This window comes from Molothrus ater, chromosome 6, assembly GCF_012460135.2.
Source record: "Molothrus ater isolate BHLD 08-10-18 breed brown headed cowbird chromosome 6, BPBGC_Mater_1.1, whole genome shotgun sequence".
NCBI classification, from domain to species: Eukaryota; Metazoa; Chordata; class Aves; order Passeriformes; family Icteridae; genus Molothrus; species Molothrus ater.
In genome coordinates, this window is record NC_050483.2 from 22,786,000 (window position 1) to 22,812,674 (window position 26,675).

Here is a 26,675-nt window from a genome sequence, read left to right on the forward strand (position 1 = left end):
AGCCCTCTGACCCCCCATCAAGAATCAAATCCCAATGGACTCCTTAAGCAGAGGCAGTTTCCTAACAAACTGCTGAGCCTGTGGAAACTGGTCACTCAGCTCAGCCCACAGAAGGAAAACCTCAAGCTTTGTCTTCTATCTGCAAGAACAAAAGTTGTGTGTACCAGGCTGGACCACTGGCACACCTCTCCCTCTGCTCAGCAGTGGGAAGAACATCACACAGAGGAGGTTGAGAAATCTGACTAAACAATCCCTTTGCTTCTTGTTTTTTGTATCTCAGGAGATTCCAAAGCCTTGAGTAGCACCCTTGTGCTTACCTCTTCTGATGTGAATTTTCTCTGCCACAAGTAGACTTTTCCAACAATTTGCTGACTTATCTAACAGCTATTTCATTCAGCCCACAGATGAACAGGTAACATTGTAATGATAGTGCCATGAGGTCTCATCTAGAGTTTAGAGATTGAACCAAGTTGTTATGGACTTCTACCACCACTCAAGAGAAGCAGAAGTGAGAAGAGTCTGAAAGATGACAAAAAAGATGGACACACTCTTTAGATGCCTTTGATTTCCTCCACAGGATAGGTTCTTCCTAGAAGTGCCAATGAAATCCAACACAGCTAGGTCAGAGACCCCAGAGATTTGGAAGCCATATGGAAAGGAAGAAGGTTCTGTTAAGAGTAGAATACAGTGAGAGAGATTTGGAGTGGAGAAGGCATTCAGTCCATTCATGAAATGTCATCTTGATGTGTTTCCCACAAGCTGTTCTGAGAATTATGCAAAGACTGCTTATAACATGCTGTAGAAATAAGGTCACACCAAAGTATCTCTGCAAGACAATAATTTAATAGCAAAATCTCTGAGATATTTTCTACCTGCTTATATAGGCAGATTAAGTTTTCCTTCCCATAAATTATATTTGATGTGAAATGTAATAGGTACAGAATCATTGTCAAATATCATTTTTAATAGTAACAGACAGCCAACAGCCTTTTGCTGCTATTTCTAGGAAAACAAAGAAACTCTCCCCAGACATTGAATATTATCAGTATTATCAGCTTCTACAAGTGACAGGCCAAAGATTTCAGATTTTTGTGTGTGTACTGATGCATGTACAGATACATAATTTAACTGTAGCTTTGGCATGTACTGCCACTGCATGGTTGCTTATTTTTAGCACATTCTGTTCTAAAAAAATGGGCCAGAAGTGTGTTTCAAAGTCATCTTCACACTTGCTTGTTTCAACAGCTAATAATTAAATTGCTTCTTTTTCTTTAAAGCAGTAGTAGAATAAAATGGGAACAGGTAATGACTTTTCTCACTAGCCATTCACACTGATACTGTCCAGAATCACATAGCTTTTTAATCTGTCACATCTGCCATAAGAAAGAGACTTGCCAAGGTAGAAAGATGAAAGCCTGTTTCTGGAATCCAGGTTTTAGGGACAGGTTCAGGCCTGACAACATATTTCACAGTCATCCTATCCACATATTTTCTCTAGATTCTGATGCAAGGTATGTATAAGAATGACAAAAGCACATACATGGTTTTCAGCTTCTGGTATTTCAGACAGGAATAGTCTGTGATGGCAAAATAGAAGGTACCAGTAAACCTTTGGTGCCTATAGATTCTTTGTTCCTGCTGTGAGCTCTTCTGCTGACATTTTGGGCCTTTCTGTTCATTGGCTGTATAAAAGAGGCTTGCTCTGAATGAAGACTTGGCAGTACAGATCACATGGAGAATTACAAGAGCTTTTGCATTGCCTAGCTGTAGTTCATGCTTTAACAGAAAAAAAAAGGAAAAAAAAGAAGCCCTTTAATATAATTGCCAACCACTTGAATAAGCAGGTGGGATTTTCAACCTTTATTTTGACAATTGAAGACACAAATTAAAGTGCCAGAATCCAGGAGGAAAAGCTGATATACATCTGAATGAAAGATGTTTGCACACTACTTTCCCTGACTCAGCCTACTCCACTCCATCAGGGGCTGGTATCAGAGATACTCTGTTTCTCACTGAGGCATTTCACCAGGCAGAAGTGTGAGGTTAACAGATGGAAATGGGAAAGTTGTTCGGGCTTTTTTTTTTTTTTCCAGGGAAATCCTGGTGACAGTCAGATTTAGCCTGAAGGTGTAATCTCATGTTTTCACTTGTGTTGACTTGTTATGTGATGATGTGCTACAGAAATGGAACAGTTTGAACAGAACGGTGGTCTAAAATAACTTTCCAGATCATTGCAAGGTGTTTACATCATCCACTTTGGGCACTGAAATAGTCTGTTAGTAACAGAAGACCACATAAGGCTGCCATGCATTTTGTATAAGTAAATGAAATATTGTGAAAACAAAAGTGAAGGTAAAGGGCTTGTGCTTGCAATGACTCCTTATGCTGACTCCTTATGCTTTTGTGTGCTGTTGCCTCAGGTTGTAAAATCTTTAAGAAAGAGATTCTGCCTTCCTCCAAGTGGTGAAGTGTTCCTCCCCCAGATGCTTAAGTATTAACAAACCGCTGAAATAATCCTTTGCAGCACTATTAAGACAAAGCAGTTGTCTCTACATATTCATATGCAAAAAGAAAATAAAGAAAGAAGATCTGTGAGAGAAATGTAGGCTTGGTCCCTCCATCACTGTCACTGAAGCAGACCTATAGATATAAATCAAGTAAATTAAGTAATTAAGGGAAGAACAAAGACTCAGTTTCTAAAATGAAGCTATAAGACAATCAACCTCAACAAAATGAGCTTCAGGGTGTGGTGCTTCATCTGATGTTAATAGATGTAGAACTCCTGGAACCTCCAGACTTGCAGGAGCACCTGACAGCTGTGCGTGTAGTGTTTTGCCACAGTTCTACCCTCGGGATGATGATAAGGATTTAGCACCGTGGAGGGTCCAGCTAGTGCAGTGTAGAGTTTGTGGTTAATGATTCTGTACTGGGACACCACACTGTCCTGGGATTAAAATCTGTGGATTCAGGAGATCTATGAGAAAAACATGGCTGTCTACCTGTTTCAGGAGGCTGCCACGTACCTCCTGTCACCAGCAACCACTATAAACCTGACTGTTGTACATCTCTTGGATCCCTTGCAGCAACATTTGATGAATACTGCCAGAGGGTAGAAGACTCAATACTAGTAAGTAGAGAGAAAGGGCCAAAAAGCAAAAACTGGGGAGGAATAGGAAGGGTCTGTAATATGAGAATCGGGCATTGGTGTGACTGCTGTAGCAGGATGCTGTTAGATGCTACACTATAAGAAAAGTAGGAAAATTAGAGGAAGTTCAGGAAAGCACCACATGAATTAATTAAGGGGTGTCAGGCAGTGGATCAGAGTGTGCCTCAAGAAGGGGTCTCTTTATCGATGAAAAGGCTAAGGGGTGTCTTGGTCAAAATCCTTAAGGACCCAGTTGTGAAATAAACCTTTGATGATAGAGGTTCTCTCCTGCTGAGCAAACACTGTGTTACCAGGAGGTAATGGCCAGAAGCTGATGCCAGATAAAACTCAGAGTGGAAATGTTGCAGATTTCCAACAGCCAGCATAATTTCTGTGGGAGCAGTCTCTGGGGGATTGCGCAGGGTCATCCATCATGGGTGGTTTTGAAATCAAGATTAGAGTTGTGCAGATTGTTTTCATGGGACTATTTTTGTTCAGTTGTGGTCTACACTGATGTTGAACCACCAGTTATACACCGATGTGCTATCCTGTGTTGTTCCATGTGTATATGAGGATCACGTGGGAAGTGAAGAGAATATTATTGTATAAGGCAAGTTTTCAAAAAATCACAATTCCTCTGAGAGCATCAAGGAGCCAGCTGCAAAGAGAAAAGCAGCTTTAGAAGGTCACATCATACCACATAACCCAGCAAAAAAACCCAATATCTCTGCATTACCACATGAATTTCTTTAGCGTGAGCTCTCAGCACCTCAGTAATGCAGATTCGGAAAGAGAACGGTCAGCTCCAGCTCAGGACACATCCAGGTGAAAGAAAGGAAAAAGTATCACTGGAAATGCAACTGAAAGGAGAGTGTTGTTTGGTAAAGTGGCAGACAAAAGGTTAAGTGTGAGCCCAGTTAGCAGGTGAAGTTAAGCAAATGAGTAAATGCTTTCTTATATGGGGGAGGGTATTTTGCTGAGAGTAGATAACACACAGACAGATATCCTGTTTCTCCATTGAACTCTGCTAATTTGCTATTGAAAATCCAGGAAAATAGAGCTTGTTTTGTGTCTAACTCATTTTAATGTGAGAACTGGCTCTTGATTGACTGGAGAAGCAGAGCTTATTTCTGGGCAGATAGTTCCACTGCAAATGTACGTTTATTTCCACTAGATTTTTTTTATAACCACAGGAGATTTGAGAAACTTCAAAGCCTTCTGAAGTGCCAGACAGCAGAGTGCACATTGTGTATTTGCAATAAATGGCTGCCTCCTAGAGGTGACAATATTTTTCTTACAGTTTCTGTTTAGCGTTTATAACGTGCCAGAGTTTCAACCTTTTGCAACACCAATGCTGTAAAGGATACTTTGAAGAGAAAATCTTTGGATCTTGTACTTTTAGTTAAAATTATATTTCCAGCTGTGTTAAGGCTGCAAAGCCAAAAAATTCAAGAATTATGGTTGCCTGTAAAGCCTTAGCTCTATCCACTTTCATGTCAGCCTTGTCTTTAAACCTTTAAGTACAGGATAACACCATTTTATTTGAAAACGAACTGTGAATAGCTTGCTGATAAGATGCACTCTGATAATGAATCAGGGTTATATACTGAACACATCTGGGTTTTATATGTGTCTTCCAAAGAAGGAGTAGATAAAGAAAAATATTATTCCAAATTACTGGCTGATATTACAGTTTAAGCAGCTAGAAATATGCACCATAATTACATGGGGGTTTTCTCATTTAATTTACACCCAACCTGGCACTTGTGGCAAGATCTGTGTGCTAATTTCCATGGCAAAATTCTATGGAAGTTGCATTGGACCCTGAGCAGCACTGTGTGGTATTAAGCTGAAAAAAAAGTCACCTACAACTGTTCTTCAGGAGGTACCACTGTTTGAGAAAGCCCAAGCAGGCAAGCAGTCCTGGCAGCAGAGCTTGGAGGCTCTGCCTTCCACATCTGCTCCTCATCCCACTGTCTCTCTGACTGCAGATACCACTGTCATTGCAGAAATACTTCCAGAGAAAGAGAGGAAAGACCCATCAAAAAATGCTGTCATATCTTTCACTGCACTTGAAGAATCAAACTAGCAGCAAAATGGCCAAAGCACATCTGCTTTTGTGTCAGTTAATTCCAGTTCTAGAGCAGATTGCTTTTCCTTTAAGAGTTACATACAGCTTTTGCTTTTCCAGTCTAAAATTGGGTGTCATCAAACAAAATCAAGTTCATAGATGGATCAGAACAGATGACTCAAGGTGTGGAACTGGTTGTGTAAAGGAATGAAAGAGCAAATTACAGCTCCTCAGCCTGGAAACGGGATACTGCAAGGGAAGAGGAAAGAGGTCTCTCAAATCCTGAGTGTATGGGAGAAGCTGGCTGGGGATCAGCTTCCCAATTCCAGTATAAGAACTACAGGGAAGATTCAGTAGGACTCACATTCGAAACAAGGGGGAAGTATCCTACATGTTTGCCCTGTTCTTATGTGCTTTTCTAGGTTGCCACTTTTGGCCCATGCCAGACAGAGGCCACAGGGTCAGAGAGACCTGTGGTTATTCTAGCAGATGTCGCATGCCATACAAAATTTTATTTCCTACATCTTTTAGGAAAAACCCTGAGAATCAGCTTGGTTTTTGGAAGCATTTTGACTCACTGACTCATGTAAAGTTGGTCTCCTATTGTTTCATTCCATGTTTCCTTTGAGTCTCGGTGAAAGTTTTCATGTATCCCCTCCATCTGTCAAAGAGGCACCAGCAGAAAGGCACAGCGAACAGACTGGGAACTGAGCTGCTCCATGTAGTCACTCACTATGTTTATTGGGGTCTTTTGCTGGCTACCTCAATCAGTAGAAGCTGCAAGTACCTTAGCAGTGGTAATTCTTAACATCTAATGGTGAATCACTTTTAGTCCTTATAATATCAAGAACAGTACAGGAGTATTTTTCCCTAAGATGACGTTGTTTGATCCTGTCCCTTGACATAGAGACAGAGAACGAAGAGGAGGAAATAAGTGAAGATAAGAAAGAATCACATCTTCTAGTTCTGAACTTGAGAATTTATATTCTGTTCACGTTCACCTCTAGCCATTCCTTGTGACCCATAAGATTTTGTCAGGCTTTGAAATATTTTCCATGACACTGCTATTACACAAATTTCAGCTGGTACTCTGATAAAATGAGTTGGCACAAAAGATCATGAAGCCAAACCTTCCAGTCAGAGAAAAACACTCTCTACAAAAACAGCCTTTTGAGAAAACAGCCTCCAGCTATCAGGATAGATGCCTTTCACCAAGTAAACTGCAGAAGTGGCATGGATCTGTGCTTACTCCTCTACTGCTCTGATCCCTCTGGCCTCCATGCCTTCTTCCTTTGAAAGAGTTCAGATAGGGAGTTGGTTTTGGTTTTTGCAGAAATATATGCTATGTTTAGCTTTTCAGACTGAGATCACAATGAGATCTGACTTCATCCTGGTCAAGTTTGATAGGTGTTTGCTGCTCAGAATTGATGTTGCCCAGAGAGGAATAGAGCCATAGGTCTCACATTTCACACTACTGCCAGCACCTTTATTGACAGCTTTGCAGTCAGTCCTAATCTAAATGATCGTGAGACAGCCATCACCTTCAGGATTTAGGCACTTCTGTGGTGGAAATCACAGGGGCATTGCCTGTGATTGCCCCAGAGGGCTGTACTTGCTTAGTACACACAATCTTCAAAGTCGTTGAGGCAAAACCTTCCCCTAACATAAGACTGAAATTTGACATCCAAATTACATCCAAATTTGAAAGGAGCCCTCCCATGTATACTCCTTTCAGTAGCTCTAGGAAATTGTTTCCTTAGTTTCCACAACTGCCCAAATTACGCTTCAGAAGACTGTCCTCTCCCCACTGGGCTCACTGACTTGAAGCCCTGTGTCTTCAGCTGTTGCCTAGCTGCTATCAAAACTCTGGAGTAAAGAATCTGCAAGCCGCAAATCTGCAAAGTGGGTCAGAGGCTCTTCCCTGGGTCCGGTAGGAGGAAACCTGACACAGCAACGATGAAAAGTAAAACTCTTAGTGCAAATTCCCTTACTTGACTTAGTTGTTTCCACACTGGTTTCCACAGTCTCTACTTCACTGCCATGCTTACACTGGCCAGCTCACTGTCTTTTTTTCCTGAACACAACTATGGCATTCAAAACTCAGTTGTATCCTCCCTCTGCTTTTATAAACCTTTCCCTCCTCCTTCTCTTTTCCCTTTTATCTATTCATTTTGTAGGTCTTCCCTTTTCTTCACCATGTGAGAATCCACTATCTATTGAGAGGATAGATGATTCTTCTTTCTCTGTACCTTATCTCCACTTAGTCTTTTCCTGATCCATTCCCACTGTCATGTTTCATAAATAGATTACAGATCCCATACCAACATTTGGTTGATCTATTTTCTTACAATGTGAAATCTCAGGCTGACGCTGATGTCTTTTCCCAAGAGACTTCAAATGAGCTTAAGCCTAACATGATCATATTAAAGCTCACGATTTTCCCATGCAAGTTGCCTTTACCATCCAACATCTTCTCTCACACCACTATGTATCAAAAGCCCTCCTCACTCAAGCCCGTACATCTTGGATGTCCCCAACACGGCACACACTTGTCACATCAGCAGCCAGTTTGCACTTTCTCCGTCACTGTCAGGCTCTTGTCTGTACAGCTTAACTCTCTGAAGTACCTCTGAAGTTCCACTGAAGGAGTTTCATGGCAATATCAGGCAAAAATATATGATAAAGTTTAAATCATGCTGAAGCTGTGCTTTAGAGGCTTTAGAAGAGAAAGAGGTTTTGTTCCAATAAAGTTTAAATTTTGCATTTCACCTAAATTGTGGCAAAATAGATGAATCTTGTGTCAAAATTTCTGTTCAAAGTTGTGACACACTTGGTACCAGACAGTAGGAGGGAAAGGTCGGCCCCTGTCTGTGGAACAGGGACAGTTGTGTAATCTTCAGCAGTTGCATGGCAGGTGTGTAGGAGAGATGGCTGCCTACAACATCTTACCCAGTCTGGCTTTCTCTGCACAGATCAGGAAATGATGGGGGCATGGAAACCACACCATGATTCATATCTAACCTTTTTTTTATAACAGCCATGTAGATGGTATAAACATCCTGAAAATCTAGGTAACTTTGTTCCAGACACAGTGGAATGCACAGAGCCTACTGGGTCATACTAATGGCCCCATGAGGAAGCTCCCAAACCCGCTTTGTGTCATGTCACAGCCAGAAAAAAGACAAGGCACATGACCCCAGTCCCTGCCAAATGTGGTGCCACAAACACACACATTGCAATTTAGGAAATACTGCTTAATGAAAGGCTTCTTTAAATCACCCTAGGATAACCATAGGCTGCAGTAACCATACACTGGAGTATGGAAAAAATATCATTGTCTCCTAACAGCTCGTAATTTAGGACAAGTTCTTCAGTGACAGCAAAGAACATCCCCATTCATTTCAGTTTGTGAGTGCTTTAATCAAATACACCCATGAGGAGAGACATGTGGTCCTGCTCCTGTGAGGACCAGTAGGTCAGCTGCCCACTTAGTTTAATGACTGGGCAAAGAATGAGAGTTTTTCTAATGTATTGGGTTAACAGGTTGAATTGACTATTTGATATACGTATTTCTTTTTCTATTTGCATTTTACTGTTCTTTTCAGTTATGTCATTGCACAAACCAGCCACTTAGTCCTTTTTCTTTCAACAGATCTTAAGATATCAGAATTGCAATGGTCCAAGGCTAGAGCCATAATTCATTTAATGGCAGGCCACAGAGACCTCTATGGCCCTCATAAATTCTTGGAGAGAAGAACTCTACATTCTCTTCTCCTTTTTATGATGGTCCAAAACAAGTGTTACATGGGCCTCTCTCTCTTCAAGATCAGAAGAGATTATCAGAATAAAGAAAGTAATAAATACTCCACCCTTCTCTCATTTGCAGAGACTAACCACTTTGAATATTTCACATCATTCACTACTTCAACTTCCTACAAAAAGAATTTATTTATTTAAAGGAGAAATACAAATATCCACACAGAAACTGTTTATGACATTCTTATCAGAGATAGAAGGCAAATACATGTGCAAAGGATGGAAGCAGACCTCTAAGTAGAAGATTTCTCAGAGTGCCTTGACCTTAATTTGTTGTTGGACTCATACTGCATCATGTGCAGATTTACAACAGAACTATCCCTGAAAAAAAGAGCTGCAGTTCAAATCTTACAGTACAAATAAATGGTTTTCCTGCATACAAACCTGTGAACTGAGAGCTAAATCTGAGTTCACTGAGGAGAATTGAAAAGATTACTCTAAAGCCAAAAGGCTAGGTTCGAAGGCGCTAACATTAAAGTTTGGCCATGCATGTTTCTATCAGCTAGTTAGATAAATTTAAAATAAATTATATATGAAAACATAGTTAGGCTTTTCTCTTTAGTGGAAGATCTCAAGTCAGCCTCTCTAATTTATTTCAACTGCACTTGCTCTGAGGAGAGGGATGTGTTCACTGAGCAACAGAGGGAATCCTGGTAAGGACTTCAGAAATTGTAATTGTAGGTAATGTGTCAATGTGCCTTTAATGTGTTCAGTAACTAATGGGATAGTCGCTGCAGATGAGTGGAAAAGAAAGGCCCCTGTGGAAGCTTTTTCTTTAATGTAATGGCAGCTGTGAGCCAAGGCTAATGTAGCCACAGCTCCCTTGGGAAGCATCATGGATAGATAATTCATGGGTTGGGTAGCAGCCTCCTCTGTTCCCTGTTAGGTCTGCTCTTCCCTGAAGGAATGGTGAAAGCAACAGACTGGCACACTCATGCTCCAGGATCCTTCCGGACCCTATGGTAAAAAATCCTGAAATTCCTGGAGACCCAAATAAAATCACTAGTGGAAGGGGGAGAGAGATGCAGACATAAATGTACACATTCAGCTCCTCCTGCTGCAAAATAGGGAAAAAAAGTTATTTCCTTTCCAGATGGAATTGGTGGAAGGGTAAATCCATGATGGCACATTTTTTTGGATGTGCTTTTAACAGGAGCCCTAGCATGGCACAGAGAAAGAGGCAGAAATGGGTATCCCTCAGAAACTGAGAGGGGATTAAGGGTGGTTTTCAGATTAAATGGTTAAATCATGAGTGGCGGTGGTAGATTTATTTCCTTGTAAGAACTAAAGCCCAGCAATGAGAGGTGGCAGAGCGGTTAGCCCTGGCCGAGGCTGTGCTGTGCAAACCACCCAGTGACTCTTTGACAGCACAAAGCAGGAAAGCCTTCAGCCTCCCACCCTTCCTCCCTGCCCACTGCAGCTCTGCTGGTGCTGGTCCAGCATCCCTTGCGTTAAACCTGCTTGTCCAGTCACTCTCCCTGCTATCCCCAGCTCTGCTGCTGTCCCACCTGGTGGGGTGGCAGACCCTGCTGGTCCAGTCTGGACCCTTGGTCCGCAGGCCAGACCATGCCCCTCAGTGTGGCTGTCTGAAGCCCACCAGGCTTTGGTTACATGCTCACAGCAGACATGGGACAAAGCACACTGCTGGCTGTCCTGCATGGCCAGGATTCCTCCATGCTGCATCAATTGTTCTGGTCAGAGCTTCAGAGATCATTGGCTGCTTCTTTGGAGGCAAATGCTCTCTTTGGCAAAAGACTCCTGGAACATGCAAGTGGATTCTTTGTTTCAATAACTTTAAGGTTTATTATTAATCTTTCCCATGTGAATATTTAGCCACTAGTATCTGCCTGGATAGCAGGTCGCTTAAAACAAGACAGGCTGTAAGAGCTGAGCTTTAACTCTTCCTGAAGTACTTTTCTGTGGATCCAGATAAAGTCAGAAGTAGCAGTGTCCAAACTCACCTGTTCAGGAGACATGAGAGGAGCTACAAATTATTCTCCCAGAAGAGGAAGCAAATCCATCAGCTAACCTGGTGCATTAGAAAAGAGCAGTAAGAGTGATACAGCCTTCTCAAGACTCCCACTGAAATATTAAAAAATCCTCCTTAGAGGACAGTTGGGAAGCAAATATGTGGATAACAAGCAAAGGTATTGAGACAAGAACTGAGACAAGCAGGAAAGTCAGACAGCACAGCCTTTCTGACAAGGGACAAAGGAAACAGAAGTCAGTGCAGTGATATTTGAGTGAGGGACAATGCCCATTCCCTAATGGATTCTTTATCGGGCAGATCTGTGTACTGTAGAGGCAGAGATGTGCTTTCCACTTGCAGCACACACAGGCAGCTCCCATGCACTCATCTGAGAGGCAGACATGAGACATTTCCTCTGCCTTAGTTAAATTCCCAAGCAAGCACTCACAAGGGTAACTTTCATGGCATGGTTACTGTAAGCAAATTTTTCCCTGTAGGCAAAAGGACACTTCTGCTCCTAGGAGATCAAACCAAGCAGGGAAGCTGGCTGGCATTGCATAATCTGTCACAAGGAGATCACCCCAGCTGGGGCAGCACTGGGTGTCTCCCTTCAGAGGGCAGAGGGACCAAAAATGACCCCAGGCACTGCTCAAACAGCTTGCACCTTACCCCATCACATGGATTCCTTTGTAATCAGCATAACATTGCTCTGCAGGCTGGAAACACAGTGTAAACCCTTTGATCCATCCTTTCTTCACCTAAGGGCAGCAGACAAATCAGATGGCTTCTCCTGATAAAAGAAAGGAATTTGTTTTTTTCAAGGCAATCAGAAGTTCATTATTAGAATTGTCCAAATTAAAGTTCCAGTTTCCATTCTCCTTCCCTCAAATAGCCATTGGATCACATATCATTACAAATGCTAGTTTAATTACTAAATTATGCTTTGCTAAATTTGGCCTTGAAATCTGATTTTGAAATTAAAATCAACATGTTTTCAACTTTCATTTTAGAAGTTACAACGTTTTTACTATTCCAACTTGTTTCTTTACTATTTTTTTTTCTATCTCCATATTTTTCTTTTGAAAAGAGGAACCTGTCAAAAACAAAATCTTTTTCTTCATTGTCCTTCTTCTGACAACAGTCTAAATTTCAAAGTTTCTAGGTTTGGCTCTTTGAATAGAGAAGTGGCTAACCAATAGCAAGCCAATGTTGAACATTTTAGGTTTGAATTCTTTCAATAAACAGGCTAGGACTGCAGCTGGAGCTAGTCATTAATATCATGGAGGATGTGTCAGTGTTCTCCTAAAGAACCTGCAAATCATGTGGATTCATTGCTCCAGATGGTGTTAGCAATGACATGGAAACCCCCAAAAATGGAAAGCAAAACAGAAAGTGGAACAGGAACCCAAGAAACTCCAGGTCTTCTCTGGGAGGTAGGATCCAAAGAAGAAATGTGGAGAGGGACATGAAGGACAAATAAATCTATGAATGCAGCAAGTATGGTTGTGGGCACTGGAAACAGCTTCTAACTCCACTTTGACTTGTCTAGAGCTGTCTTTTGTAACACATGTCAATCTCCAACACAGGGACTTGAAGTCTGTGCTGGTTACTTGTGAAACCCTCAGGAGCTGCCAGCACTTCAATAATACTCTCAACCAGCGAAGTGCAGTACTGGTTGGCATTAATTCCCCTGAAATTGCCCACTCCTAATCACTGCACTCCAAAAAGGTACAGGCAACTTGGAAGGAATGAAAATATAATTGTAGAATCAAGAAGAGTGGAATTATTAGACTAAAGGGCCTGAAAGTCCTTTAAGCCAGCACAGAGAAAGCTTGTGTGGGACTGATTTATATCTGAAAAGTGTCTGATCATAAAGACAGCACAGAAAAGGAAGTGATTTCTGTGTGATTAGGGCACTTGGAATTAGTCAGAAGAAGACAAAAAGCACTGAGCTGAAAGCACTGCACAGGAGCAGATTTACTGGCCAGAGGATGGGGGTTCAGAAATCAAGAACCAAGAGCTCAGTGGAAACCAGAATTCCTTTTCCAAATGAAAGTGAGCCAAAATACTGAAATGTTGCACAAAGCAGACATTCTTGGAAAATGATACTGAGCAATTGTACCCAAAATAATATATTCCTGGTTCAGATTTGTCATTAACCCTAGATTGCATATGTAATTGTGTGGTGTTTATTCATGTGATGCCAATCCACAGCAATTTCAGTTATGTGTTGTGGTCTATACCATTGCTTCAATGGTTGGTTTTAGTAAAGCCAGATGATTTTAAACTTTCAAGATTAGTTAGTATATTACCACAAATCAGTTATGGTAGCTATCACATAACTTCCACAAGCTCTTTGGCATAAAGGTTTCTATTAGTTCCTAGAATTATTTTTTCCCTGCATTTCATGGCACAGCAATTAGTAGCAATTAGTGCAATTTCTTTCATAATTAAATTGTGATGGTTTACATTATACTTTGGGAGCTGTTTACAGTGAAAGACTCCAAAGAGAATAACACATATGACTAAATGACATATGACTGAGCAAAATCTGAAAGATTTTGCAGAGTTGTTGTATCTTTCATGCATCTGCTGTTTTGATTTTGACTACATATACATGCAGTGAATTTCCCATATCAAAAGAGAAAATTTTTTTTAATTGGTGTGTCTGTATATTATTTTCTTGGTTATGCCTACAGATTTCTGCAAACAAGTCTAACAGGCATAACTCCAAGTTTTGTGGTGTTCATTTAGGAGCAGTGCTATTTTTTGCTGAGAGACTGCTTGTCAACTATGACACTGTTCAAGTACTTCTTGAGATTCTGATGTTGGTTTTGGACATCTGCTAATAATTATTCACATGTTCAAAATCTGTGGAATCCCTACTGTCCACCAGAAACTAGGATATACTAAGAGGAGAACTTGGGTCTGACAAAACTTCCCACATGCTTTTCTTGTATAAATGCAAAGACAGCTTCTCTTTGTGAAGTCCTTGTTTGGCTCCTAAGGGTTCAAAACAATTTCTGTGGCATTTTCTTTACTAGAGGTACCAGCTTCATTGAATCTAGTAAAACTGTGCCCTGTTAATGCAATATCTCAATAAATTAGAGTGTATTTTGATTAGTGAAAACAGGTCTGCTGACAATGCCTCCCCCATGAGTATTGGAAAATAACCAAATATTGAATCTAAATAAGAGGCACAAGGTGATAAGATCTTCAGAACTGATAGGAACCATGAGTACCAGCACTCCCTCTCATCCCTCTCCCTCTCTTATGTGGTTTTTTGTTCGGATTTTTTTTTTGCCAGCTGCAACATTTACAGCCACATCTTAGACCCAAAAAGCCACCTTCCCCCTCAGCACTATTTGTTAGGTTGTGGAAAGCATGGCATACAGCAATCTATTTCATGAACTGTTTAGTTTGTCAGCATAGTAACACACCCAGGATAAAATGTGCTGCATCTTTTTGCCTCACTCTTTCCTGAGCACAGGCAGGTAATCAGTCATTCAGGAGTAGTATCTTGCCAATAACATGCTACAAAGATGCTGAGGTTACCAACCCTCCTATCTTGCTTTTTAAGTTTGTTTAATCCCCTCACTACCTCTGATCGTTCCTTTTGCTCCTGGACTGGTTTTCCCACCTGAGACTGGTCTGATTTTTCTTTTTTTCCTCCTAAACTCTAATGAAAGCAGATTATATTCAAGTTCCATGTTGCAGTGTGGTTTTGGTATGGTTTTGGCATGCCAAAGTATTTGGCATCATGGACTTTTGTTTTGTCCTTACATTGAGTGAGAAACATGGAGAAACATTCTCCCACTGCAGACCAGAGCTGCACAGCTTTGCTTTAGCACAAGGAAGATTTTCATCCCTCTGAAAGACAAATATTTAAAAAAGACACTTAGCATTGCTTATTGAGAACATTTATGTGCACAAAGGACACACAACAGGATTAACATGCTGACAATGGCTGATGTTGATGCTCTTTCATGGCCACAAGGGCCATGTACCACCCTGCTGTTTATTAACCGGTGCCTGGAGCAGCCTTTCCTTCAGCCGGTGTGCAGACACAGAAAAGGAAAAGTAATATCCCCCTGTGCTGCCTCCTGTGGGGGTGCTCAAAGTTTATCCCTGGACTTTGCCAATCCAGACTTTCCTAAAATAGTCAGCAGTGTGCACCATAACTTTCTATCACTAAAATAAAGAGTGATGGATGCCTCCAACACAATTCAGATTTCATTTATATCTAATTTCTACTCTTGACTGGGTATGATTTGGAGAAAAATAGATGTAAAGCCTTCTGCTGCTTCTTAATTGACCAACATGGAGAAATCTAGAACCTCTTATTCAGTACAGAAATAAGGAATAAGTGGGTTTAAAACTTACTCTGAGGGAATCTGAGCACCACCATGGTCTAGAGACAGAATCAGTGCGTTTTATAATTCAGTTTCCTTTTTCATGCATGGAAAATGTACTCTGACACAAACCAAAAGTGTGTCAGAGACCAGACGCTTTCCCAGCTACAGCAGCTTCACAAGTGGTTCAGTAAGAGAGCTTTGCTGTGAGAAGAGGTTGCTGTGATAAGAGGCTCAGTGGTTGCTGGTTTGCCTCCTACAAGCATTTCTTGCTACATCTGCTCACTGCTTCCTCTAGACAACGGCACTCTACTTCTGGACAAGTGCACTCCAGCAAAGCAAATCTGTTAATCATTCTCAAAATGAGTAAGTGCTGCTTATGCTGCTGTTCTCTTTTCCCCTTCTCTGATTGCTGGTCACAAAACTCATAAGGGCACCCATAATTGTCAGACTACAGAAACAATGGAGCACATGAGATGCTCCTGGCATGATGAAACATCAAGAAACGCACAGGAAAAAACAAAAATCTGTACATATAGAACCATAAGCTGTCTCAGGGAAGACACATTGATAAGCTCACTGGGTAGACATGTTCTATGTTTCAAAGCAACACAATAGTGTCACGGCCTTCTGTAATCTCAGCGACATAAAGAAAAAGTCACCTACCCTCTGAAATCCTAACAATCCAGTTCTCTGGAGAGTTATCCAGGAACAAGGGTGGTAACAGTCAAACCGAACATTTCAGGAACGATCCTCTAAGAAGCAGAGGAAATGCGTGGCAGCACAAGCATGAGGCTGAGCCAGCTCTCGAGAGCAGCACGAATGGCCCTGGGCGGCCTAGGGATGCTCACGGCGGCGGCGATAGCGCAGCACCGGGAGATGCCCAGGGGCTAAACCTGCTGTTGAGGCAGCAAAAGAAGTTTGCTTCCTGCTGGGATTCCCATTGGCTGGGGCAGGGTTCCCAGCCCGGGCCGAGCAGGCTCCGCTGCTATATCTGCGGCAGCGCTGCCGGGGGCAGGGAGCAGGGCTCGCACGCTGCTCCGTCCGCACTGCGCCATGGAGCTGAAGGGGTGCTTGGTCCTCGCTGCACTTCTGCTGCCCGCTGCCCTGGCCTTCCCTATTCAGGTGAGAGCAGCTCCCTGCAATTGTGCCCCATCGCCTAGCTGGTCTGTTCTTCCTGGAGTGAAGCTGTGAAGGCCCACTTTGATAAATTTTCTGCAAGAAAATATTAGTAATATCATAATAAATAAAGGCAATATAATGATTTGGCTCCTCCATTCATCCTGATTTTGATACTATTGTTGCTGTATTTGTCAGCTATGGAAGAATAACGCCTTTTACCTGTTGATTTTGCAGGACAACTATGAAAACAGCACAACAAGTAAGTAGGATTTGTAGCGTATTTTAAAAGCACCTGTTATTTCTTGACTGTTTATTACATTCTTGGTTTTGACTTGCTTTTAGAGCATGTGAAAGCACTGACAGGCCTTTTGAATAAGGCTATGTTTCATAACTTGTTATTGAGCTGAGAACAGATGTGTTTTTACAAAGATGTGCTTTACACAGACTTTGGGGCATGGTTTATTAGGTTAATTTAGATGTGCTTTCACAGGCTTGAAAATAAAATTTTAATTAGACATCCTGATACCTTTTCATTAAGTTGAATGTTATAATAAGACTGCTGATCATTTGCCTCCTTTCCTACCTGGGTTCAGCTGTATGAAAAATATGTCAGGCATCAAAGAAAGCTTTGCTTTGTTCTGGTTTAGAACAGGCTTAGCTGAACAGCTTTTGTTAACTTGCAAAATACAAGGAGATAATTGCAGACCTTCAGAGGTCAATGGAAAGAAAACTGTAGGCAGACTTTAACTACAGCAAGAACAGGCTGGGTGTAATGTGTACAAAGAGAAGACACCTTGGAAAAATTTGCTTGACATAGAGCAAGTCAGTGACAAAAGAACATTGACAAATTCTGCTTTTGAGCTGTCATTTATGACATGGGATGTTGTAAAATTACTGCTTAGTGTATTTAGAAGGGACCAAGGGACACTCTTGCTCAAGTTCAAGGTAGTCAGTTGCTCAGACTCAAAGTTGCAGGTTTATTGGGACAAATGCATGCAATGAGTTTTAATTTATCATTGTTACTGCTTTTTGTGCTTTTTGAGACATCTTTCAGTATTTAGAGTGTAGGGAAAATGTGAGCTGTATAATTTTGAGAGCCCTATCACACCAGATGTTCATTTCATCAAGGAGATGGCAGACGCCTTCTGTGGTGTCTCATTTGGGTTTTAAAAAGAAGTTGCGGGCTTTATGTGCCTAGGAATCTGGAGCCTAATTTCCACTGACTTTGACTACTCAATTAATCTAGTGCCTCTTGGGTACATAAATTCTGGGTCTGGTCAACCCATCTCAAAAATGTTCTTCCCTGCAGAATGTTTTTAGATGCCATGGATCTCTCTGATGCAGCTGGTGGGAACTGACCAAATTTTTCTATAATAAACCACCATCATTGCAGTGGACTTCCATTGCCATATAACTGAAGTTACAGCCTGAAAATACAGACTTGAAGTCTTTTTAGCTCAATAAAAGCGATTCTGGTGCGGGTGCTAGATGGAGTCTAAAAAGGAAGACATCTCCTCATTACCTTCGAGCAATAATTATGAAAAAGGAATGGTGCCACAAGGGGTGATAGAGCTTAGTATATCTTTTACTGAGAAAAATTATAGTAAAATTTGGGGCACAGATGGGCTTGGAAATAATAACTGTTTACATGAGTATTCTCTGTTTCTGTGTTAACTAGGAAAAACAATATTGTTTCATACTTTGACAAGGAAGACTGCAATTATTAGGAAACTGGAAGAGATTGCCAGATAGGCTTGCAGCATATCCATCATACTTAAGAACAGGTCAAACAAACTGTGGTCAGGAATAATACAGATAAAACTGTTTCTGCCTTAGGGAAAGCAGACAAACTGATGACCTTTGAAGGCCCTTCCAACTTTTAAACTTTTTTGATATTATAAAAATGAAGATAAAAATGTATACATCAGGTCAGATTTTCACTTCTGGTTTGTATCTAGAATCTCATATTTGGGAAAAATCAGAAGGCATCACAGTAGAAAGGCACCTTAGAATGGTACCAAGCTGCTGTCAGGTGCATACTGAAGCTGAGATTATTTTCCCCATGCTAAATTATAGCCCCCATCACATGTTATAACCTTATTGTTTGACACTTTGAAACCAGGGGATATTGTTGAGCTGATTAGCCTGCACCTGTTGCAGAGAAAGCTTGGGACAAAGCATTTTTTGTCACTGATTTCTTTTGCAATTTTCCACACTGAAACTGATAAAATGCTTTGCTGATTCTTAGATGGTAAATTCTTAGGATTCTGTTCCTCAGCACAATCTACTAGGGAATTTTCATAGTTGTTTGATTAAATATCTTTTTAATTTCTGTGCCTATGCATTAGCTGGTGTACTCCATTCTCCTCCACTCCTCCAAGGGACCTGCCAAAGGCATTCCCATGGCTGAGGATGTACATTCATGCTGTTTCACACTGAGAAGTTGCATTCAGAGTCTGATGCTTGTCTTTTTGTCTTTTTGCAGCAACAGAGCCTACTGAGGTAAGGAAAGCTAATTCAGCCCTTCTGATCACTTTGGGGTTCAAGATGGTGGAAAGTAAGGCCAGGACTCTTGGATCTACATCTGTGTAGCAAAGTTTTCTCTGCTCAACCGTGCATCAGAGTGTATCTGAACCTTATTCCACACTTCATATTGCACTTGCCTGTATGATACCCCTAGTTGCCAGGTTACCAAAGAAGAGTATCTACCACCCCATGGTACTTCTTTGCACATGGCAAAGTACATAAAAGCTGCATTGGTGAAAGATGCCAATGGTAGCCTGGATGCTGTTGATAATTTATATGTTTTATTATTTGATTTAATGTTACATTATAAATTGTGAGATAATATTAATGTGTTGTCCTTGCAGGTTACTACGCAGGAGAATATATATGGTATGTACTACTCCATCTACAAATACATATTTGAGGGGATATACTGATTGTTATCTACTCAGTTACTTCAGAAAATAACACAGGCTTAATACAAGTTAACCTTTATGAGGAATTTCAAATAAATGCACTCGCCACAATGTTTCATGCAAAGCAAAGTCTCTTGGTCTTGGCCAATTGCTTGGCCTTGCTAAAAACCTCAGCTGTTACTTTTGCTAAAAATAGCTCTTCTTAATTCATGTCCTGAATTATGCTACTTCCAAAGGTTAGAAGCACAGAGGTCACGTTTTTCTGCTTTTTATTGATGTCAAGAGTTGCTGCATAATGCACAGAGTTGGCTGGTTTTGCTAGCAAGGCCTATGAGTCCCCAATGCTGGGCTTAGATGGGGACATCAGTCCAACCCGTGGAACAGGAATGTAGTTCCAGTTTCATTGATTTTGAGGGGTTTTCAGGAGGTCATCATGTCCGGCAAGAAGTAGCAGGACTGCTCTCCATCCATTTTTGTTTCTGGTATCTTATGTTGGGGATCTGAGTGTGAGTTGTTCATAAAGAAGTAAAACTGTGCCATCTCAGACCTAAAAATATGATGGCTAGGAAAAGAAAAAGAAGAGAGAATGAAATAATTGAAGGAGAATGGCTCTTGGGACTAGATTAATGCCAAAATAACCACAGCTAGGAGGTTCTCAAGGTTGTCAGTGAACAAACATCTACATGAGTGAACATCCCTCCAGTCCCTAAATAGACTCTGTAAGTTTTACATGCGTCACTGGAAAAATCATGCATCATCAGAGTAAAAAGTCAGGATTAATATTTCCTCTGGGAATGAGAAAGTGATACTCTTGTGTTTCTGCACAGAATCTCCTTCACCTACAGAGACTGATGAGGAGGACGAAGATATTTTTAACAAAATTCTGAAAGTTAACAAAGGTAATGCCACCAAATTCCTGTCTGTAAGGGAGCTGTCCTTTTTGCTTTTTTAGGGTGATGTGGGAGGTACCATGTCTTACCACAATCTGTGCAAATGTTTTTCCCATCTTACACATCACCATGTAAGAGATACCACTGGGATTATGGTGTGGTCTGCTGAAGCCCTATAGCATCTCAAACGATTGTGTCAGTACTGATGCTCCCAGGTGTGGAGGCAACTGAAAACTTCAGACAGTTTCTTCAGCTTTAGCTTTCAACATCTTTGTCATTCTTTGGACATAAAGAGAAAATGTGGGTATTTGTATGCTTATTTAACAGCCTTTTTTTGGAATGAAGAATGGCACTCAGCCATCGTATGGCTTTGCACTGCAGTCTCCTAGATAAGCTGCAGTCAGTTCCATTCTCACTGCTCCCGACTTCCTCTTCCCTGATCCTTCCAAACATTTCCTGATCTATCAGCTTGTTTTCCTCACATTTCCTCCTCCAAGAGTCATTCAAGTGACTTTAAGTAGTCTGTAGAGAGAGACACCAAATATTCTTACAGTTTTCTCCTGACAACTCTCCTCTTTTTGGTTTGCCCACCTTCTTGGGTTTCTTTATTGGCACCTTCTGATTTTGCCCTGCACCTTCCTGGGGAGATATTTTATGCCATTCATTCAGTGTCACATGATGGATAATTAAATAGTACCAGAATAAAACATCATTCTTACTATTGAGACTGCTTGTTTTTTCAGGTGTGCTTAGCAGGTGTCCAGCAATTTATGGCTGAAATGTTTCCATCCTTTCTCGGCCCCCAGACAGCTCCCAGTTCCTGCAGGAAGGTGACATAGTTCCACGGAGGAGTCGCAGTGCCATCAACTGTCGCCATTGCAACTGGCCCCAGTCCAGTGATGGGATTGTTCGTATTCCCTACGAACTGGATCCTGCTTATGGTGGGTTTGAATAGAAATTATTTTTTAAATGGGTTTTGTCCAATATTCTTCAGGGAGAAACTTACATTGAGTGAGCATGCAAAAACAGCTGAATAAATCAGTTCTAAGGATTTACTTGTGCTGTGCAAGCACAAATAAATTTCAAGTTACAAGGACCTGAACCAGAAATATTCATTGAGACATTTTGCCTGCATCATGTTTTGGGACTGATCTCTTGGAGACAACAATAACCATTCCCTCTAATGTTGTCTTCCAGAATGCCTTCCTTTATAAGGTTCGTGACTATTACAGTAGAGCTTCAATGATCTGCTTTTCAAAAGTAAAACAGCTTCTCTTAATTGTCTCCAAGTGCCCAATAAGATACATCAAAAATGGCCACTATAATTAAGAACAAGTCGTTGAAAAAAGAGGCACCTGAATACATTTGGACAAATATCTGGATAAAGAGGGTCTTGTGCCAGGCTGTTAAAATCTTAAACAAAATTCAGTACTGAGCAAAAAAAGAACATAAGAACCTAGGCTAATGTTTCTGTCCCTCATTTATCCTGTTTTTGAGACACTATGTGAGATTTTAATGGCATCTGCTAATCTGTGCTTGTGACCCCTAAAATTAACCCTTTCTTCCCCAGAGGAGAGCCATGTAAAAGGGATTCTTGATGCCATGGCAGAATTTGAAGCACTGACTTGTATTAATTTTGTGAATCGCAAGGCAGAACGTGACTACCTCAGTATTAGATCTGCCGATGGGTGAGTTGAATGATAAATTAACAAGTTACTTCTACTCTGTTTTTCAATCCTTCCCTACACTGATTCTATGTGACCTCAGAAAAAGCTTTTGTTTTATCACAGTGCCAAGGTATCTTCCTTGGATACCTTACTAGGGCAAGGGCTCATCAGGTACATCAGGAGCTCACTGCAGACACTGAAATAATACAAACCATGGAAAAGCACCATTAAGGGGGAAAGAATGTCTAAGCTCGTGTTTTCTGTGTGGTACAGTGCACACTTCAGCACAACATATATTGAATACTGTAGGTCCTATCTACAAAAGTAAACCAACTTATGAAATAAACAGTTCTCTGAATCACACTATTGATCATCAAGCTCAGAATTAGACCTTATGAGAAAGTTGTTCAACACTTAGCCTGAAAGTGTTATCTCCGTCTTATCTCCAGCTCTGATACTGTCTTTAGTATTTTGGAAAAAAAAAAATTGTTATTTCAAGAGAGTTAAAGTCACGGTAAAGTCAGAATTCAGGAGCCTCTGTGCTAACAAAAGTTTTCCATTTAGCAATGATCATACACTTTGTTCTTTTATATGCCATGGTCACTTTTGCACTCTGACTATCACAGTGGAGAGAGGAATCCTTCCACTCCAACAAGAGGTGTGTGAAGTGAGGTTCTCTGTTCTGCCTCTTTGCCTGCCTGCCAATAAAAATCCTGTAAGTCTTGTTGTTCAATGCCTCTCTCAGCTGCTGGTCCAACTATGGGAGAGTAGGAGGTGGACAGACTGTCTCTGTGATGAAAGGAGGCTGCATGTGGAAAGGAGTAATTCAGCATGAACTGGAGCATGCTCTGGGCTTTTTGCATGAGCACTCTCGAAGTGACAGAGATAAACACGTAAAGATCATGTGGGAGTACATCAGTCCTCGTAAGTACTTTGAACTCCTCAATGTAGGAAGTGGTATAGACACATCCTACTGCTCCCAGCTCTCCCTTTTCCCCTGAAGGGAGAAGGGAAGAAGTACACTCTAAGTACAATATCATATATTACAGCTGACAGACCAGACTTCAAGAAATTTGAAAACTCCAATAACCTGGATCTTCCGTATGACTATTCCTCAGTAATGCACTATGGCCCGTAAGTAGCAGCATGGCATTACTATTTCAGGAACTCAAATCTTATATCAGAATTAGTTTCTATCATAACTCTTTCCTAACTATCAGTTTCCCCAATTCCTCTTCTGAGAAAAACAGTGTGAGTCAGTTCAGACCAGCTGCTCCCTAGGGCTGGGATACACTGTCCCCTAGCTTACCATTAGGGAGCCCTCCACTGCTGGGCTTGGGAGCAAGGGAGGCCATCTGGACATTGACTCTTCTTACTGGTGGACATCTCAATGAGGCCTGTTTAAACAGCACTATTAGTCACAGCATCCTACTGAATCCTGAAAGAAGTTATGGTGCTTAGAGAGCATTGTTTCTCATGGGTTTTTTCAGATACACATTCAGCAATACCACTGGGAAAGCAACTATTGTACCAATTCCTGATAGATCTGTACATATTGGACAGAGACAAGGGATGAGCAACTTGGATGTGGCCAAAATCAACAAACTTTACAACTGCAGTAAGTATCTCCAGACCTCCCTGTTATCTTCAACTCAGATCTGGGCACATGGCAGAGACAGCAGTTTTTCATCAGACTGTGAGACTATTCTCATGAATTCCTGGTACCCACTAGGGTTACTCTGGGAGGGAATGCAAAAGTAAAGCTGGAGGCACATTGGGATTAGTGAGAAAATGGAAACTGCCTCTAAATTAAATCAAACACATTTGCTATTAGCATGAGTGGCTGCTGTGCAACTAGACTAACTGCATACCACATTTTAAACTTAAATGGAATAATTTGATTTCTTACAGTTCAGCAGACAACTATAAATCCCAAAAGAACCAGATATCACCACTCCTCATGGCAGCTGGTATTTAAGACCTGATCCAAAACAAAACAGTTTTATGCTCCTTTGAACTTGAACAGTTTCATGTTGCCTTGTCCAGTTTTCAAAAGTTTGTCATTCTAAGTTTGTATGTTTAAACTCTTTATACGTAACCTCTGCTAGAAGAATTTTTTATATACAATCACAGAAATTTATTCAATCAAAGGAAAAAAAAAAGATGAAAGTATTACCTCTTGCACCCCAAGTGCTCCTTCTAGGCTTAGAATTTAAGCATTGCAGAAGCATCATATTTGTGCTTGACTCTTCTGACATCACTTAACTTCCCCTTCGGAATGGAAAGCAGTGGCACCAACTGCAGTGAATTGAAACCTCTCACTCTTTACAGAGTTGCAGAAGGAGATCTCTTGCTAAATGACAGAGCTAATCAATAAATTGAATGATTTTCAGAGCCCTACTTTACTTTCCTCTTTGATGCATTATGTGAAATATTAGGACAGTAGGACAACATGAATGCTCCTTTTAATCAAGATGTACCAGTACTCTGAAATGAATGCTGATAGACCAGAAAACAGAGATCAGTCCATTCTGAAGAGATTGTAGTTATGAATGAACTACTACTATGAAATCTTCTGCAATCCTGAAGCAAGCATTTTTCCCTCAGGTCGCTGCAGCACTATTCTTGATGGACCTTCTGGGTCACTGAGATCAGCCAACTACCCAAGGAATTACTCAGATAACACCAACTGTGTCTGGCTCATCCGAACCCGATCCAGAAAGGTAAACATAGGTTAAGAGTGGTCTTGAAAGACAGCTGAGCTTCTTTCAACGTTAAGCATCTTGTGCTCTGTACAGCAGTTACCAGATGAGAAAAACTTCAGAATAGTTTCTACTTCTAGAGAGGTATGTGCTAAAGCCAGGTATAGACAAAGACAATTCAGAGTTGTGATTTTGAAAAATCTCCACAAGTTGGGCTTCAGGTTTGAAAAGTCAGGACAAAGCTCCTTGAGCATGGGAGCATTCAGTGATTAGATCTGAACCCTGCAACTTCAGGGGAAGAGAGGCAAAGCTGGGTAAGCAGCTCTAGTCTCTGAGTCTGTGCTTGGCTAAAGTTTAGGTTCTGTCTGTTTTAAAGGACATTCCGTGAAAGTATACTTATATATTAAAAATTTATTTTCTCTTCCCTTCCAGGTTTCCCTGTACTTTCAAGCCTTTAATCTGCAAATAACTAAAGGTTGTCAGGGTGATTATGTTAAAGTTTATGATGGATCCAGCAAGTCTTCTCCAGTTCTAATGGACAAGACCTGTGGATCAAAGATCCCCAAAGGCATAGTTGCTTCCAGTAATCTTATGCTTGTAGAGTTCATCACAGATGGTGCCCAGACAGCTTCTGGTTTCCAAGCCACGTTTACTGCTGGTAAGTCTGAGAACAAGGAGAATGGCAAGGAAAACAGTCCATGCTAAATCAACCTTTCTATTCACTCAGGAAAAACCTTGAAGAACTGCTCTCCATGAGGGTCATCACTTCCTTCCTTGCTTTTGACATAAGAGATTAGTTCTACACTGGCCCCATTTATTCATTCATGCAGATGGGACCACACTCAGGTTAAGTGGTGTTAGCCAGGTGATTCACTGTTCCCCTTCCCTCTCAGATATGTGCCATTCCAAAGCATGTGTCAATAAGGGCAATCAATTTAATGACACTACAAGTGTTACTAGCACAGTAGAAAGAGAAGAAATCGTAATGCAGCATTTGAATATATCATTCCCCTGGAAAAGGTGCTGTTTTCAATCACACAGTTCAGATGGTGAGACAGATCTACAGTGAATGAAGTCACCCAGGCCCTTGACAAGAAGAGAGGCAGCATTTCCATGGTCAGGATTCCTGGAACCTTTCCAGCTAGAACACATTTTCTTCAGTCCCATTTAATTAAGAACTAAGGGCACAACTAAACAATTATGTGACCACAGGCTTTCTAGTTAGTGTGTACCAGCTGGAATAAAGGAATTCCTGTGTGTGTGACTGCAGCCTATGGCAACTGCAGAGCAGTGCAGCTTGTGTTGGGGGGAACGGAAGCTCAGCTGTGTCATGCAGCCTTGTATCTGCCATGGGATAAGAACAAGCATGCAGAGTTTGCATGAATCCACTGAAATGCACTAACTTGACCATATAGCCAAACCAAACCAGAAATTTTGCATTGTCTCTTTATAATATCTGTTTCTGTCCACTGTTGCTATGGAAGGAAAGAAAAATTAAGAAACTGCGTGTGCCACTTTGCTGTGTCCACAAATATAAAGCAATCTTAGCTGCCAGATAAAATGTGATTTAGTATATACGTATTTTAGAGATGCTACACTTTGTCCAGAGACTTCTGAAAGCTAAGTATTCCCTCATTTCTTTTACAGTGAGGACCCAAAGAAGATCTAGCATCCACAACTGACTTAATGAAGAAGAACCTATTCTGTGAATATTGAAATTATGTGTTTCCTACTTCGTTCCTGTCTTGGCTTGGATCAGTATGAAATTTAATTCTATTAAGAATCAAAGTTTTCATCTTCCTGAAAATGTTTATTCCCCAAGCCATACAAATGTACAAATTCTATACATCTGGTGTACTTCTCCCTTTGTCTGCACAGTTAAGTTATTACCTCTTTCTATTTAATTGAATAAAAAGCTTCATTAAAAAAGAAGTTTCCGCTTCTCTTTTCCAGTAGTCACTTCCAGCCAAACACACCATCAGCGTGGTCTGACTTCTTAGCCCCTTTGTTCAGTCATAGG

At 41.0% G+C, this 26,675-nt stretch overlaps 1 protein-coding gene across 1 annotated transcript; it reads left to right on the plus strand.

The window, feature by feature from the left end:
* Positions 1-16,409: 16,409 nt before the first annotated feature.
* LOC118687577 (astacin-like metalloendopeptidase) lies at positions 16,410-26,398 on the plus strand. The gene is made up of 13 exons (XM_036384627.1): positions 16,410-16,478; positions 16,710-16,734; positions 18,961-18,977; positions 19,346-19,370; positions 20,224-20,295; positions 21,093-21,227; positions 21,857-21,974; positions 22,699-22,877; positions 23,003-23,087; positions 23,444-23,571; positions 24,561-24,676; positions 25,088-25,313; positions 26,303-26,398. The coding sequence occupies exons 1-13, from the start codon at positions 16,410-16,412 to the stop codon at positions 26,335-26,337; spliced, it is 1,230 nt and encodes a 409-aa protein (XP_036240520.1). The 3' UTR covers positions 26,338-26,398.
* Positions 26,399-26,675: the final 277 nt, after the last annotated feature.

Excerpts from the sequence above, each read along its gene's own strand:
- LOC118687577 (XM_036384627.1), top strand. The coding sequence starts at position 16,410 with ATGGAGCTGAAGGGGTGCTTGGTCCTCGCTGCACTTCTGCTGCCCGCT. Across the intron at positions 19,371-20,223 it reads TACGCAGGAGAATATATATG|AATCTCCTTCACCTACAGAG; the intron begins GTATGTACTACT and ends GTTTCTGCACAG. Across the intron at positions 22,878-23,002 it reads GTGGGAGTACATCAGTCCTC|CTGACAGACCAGACTTCAAG; the intron begins GTAAGTACTTTG and ends CATATATTACAG.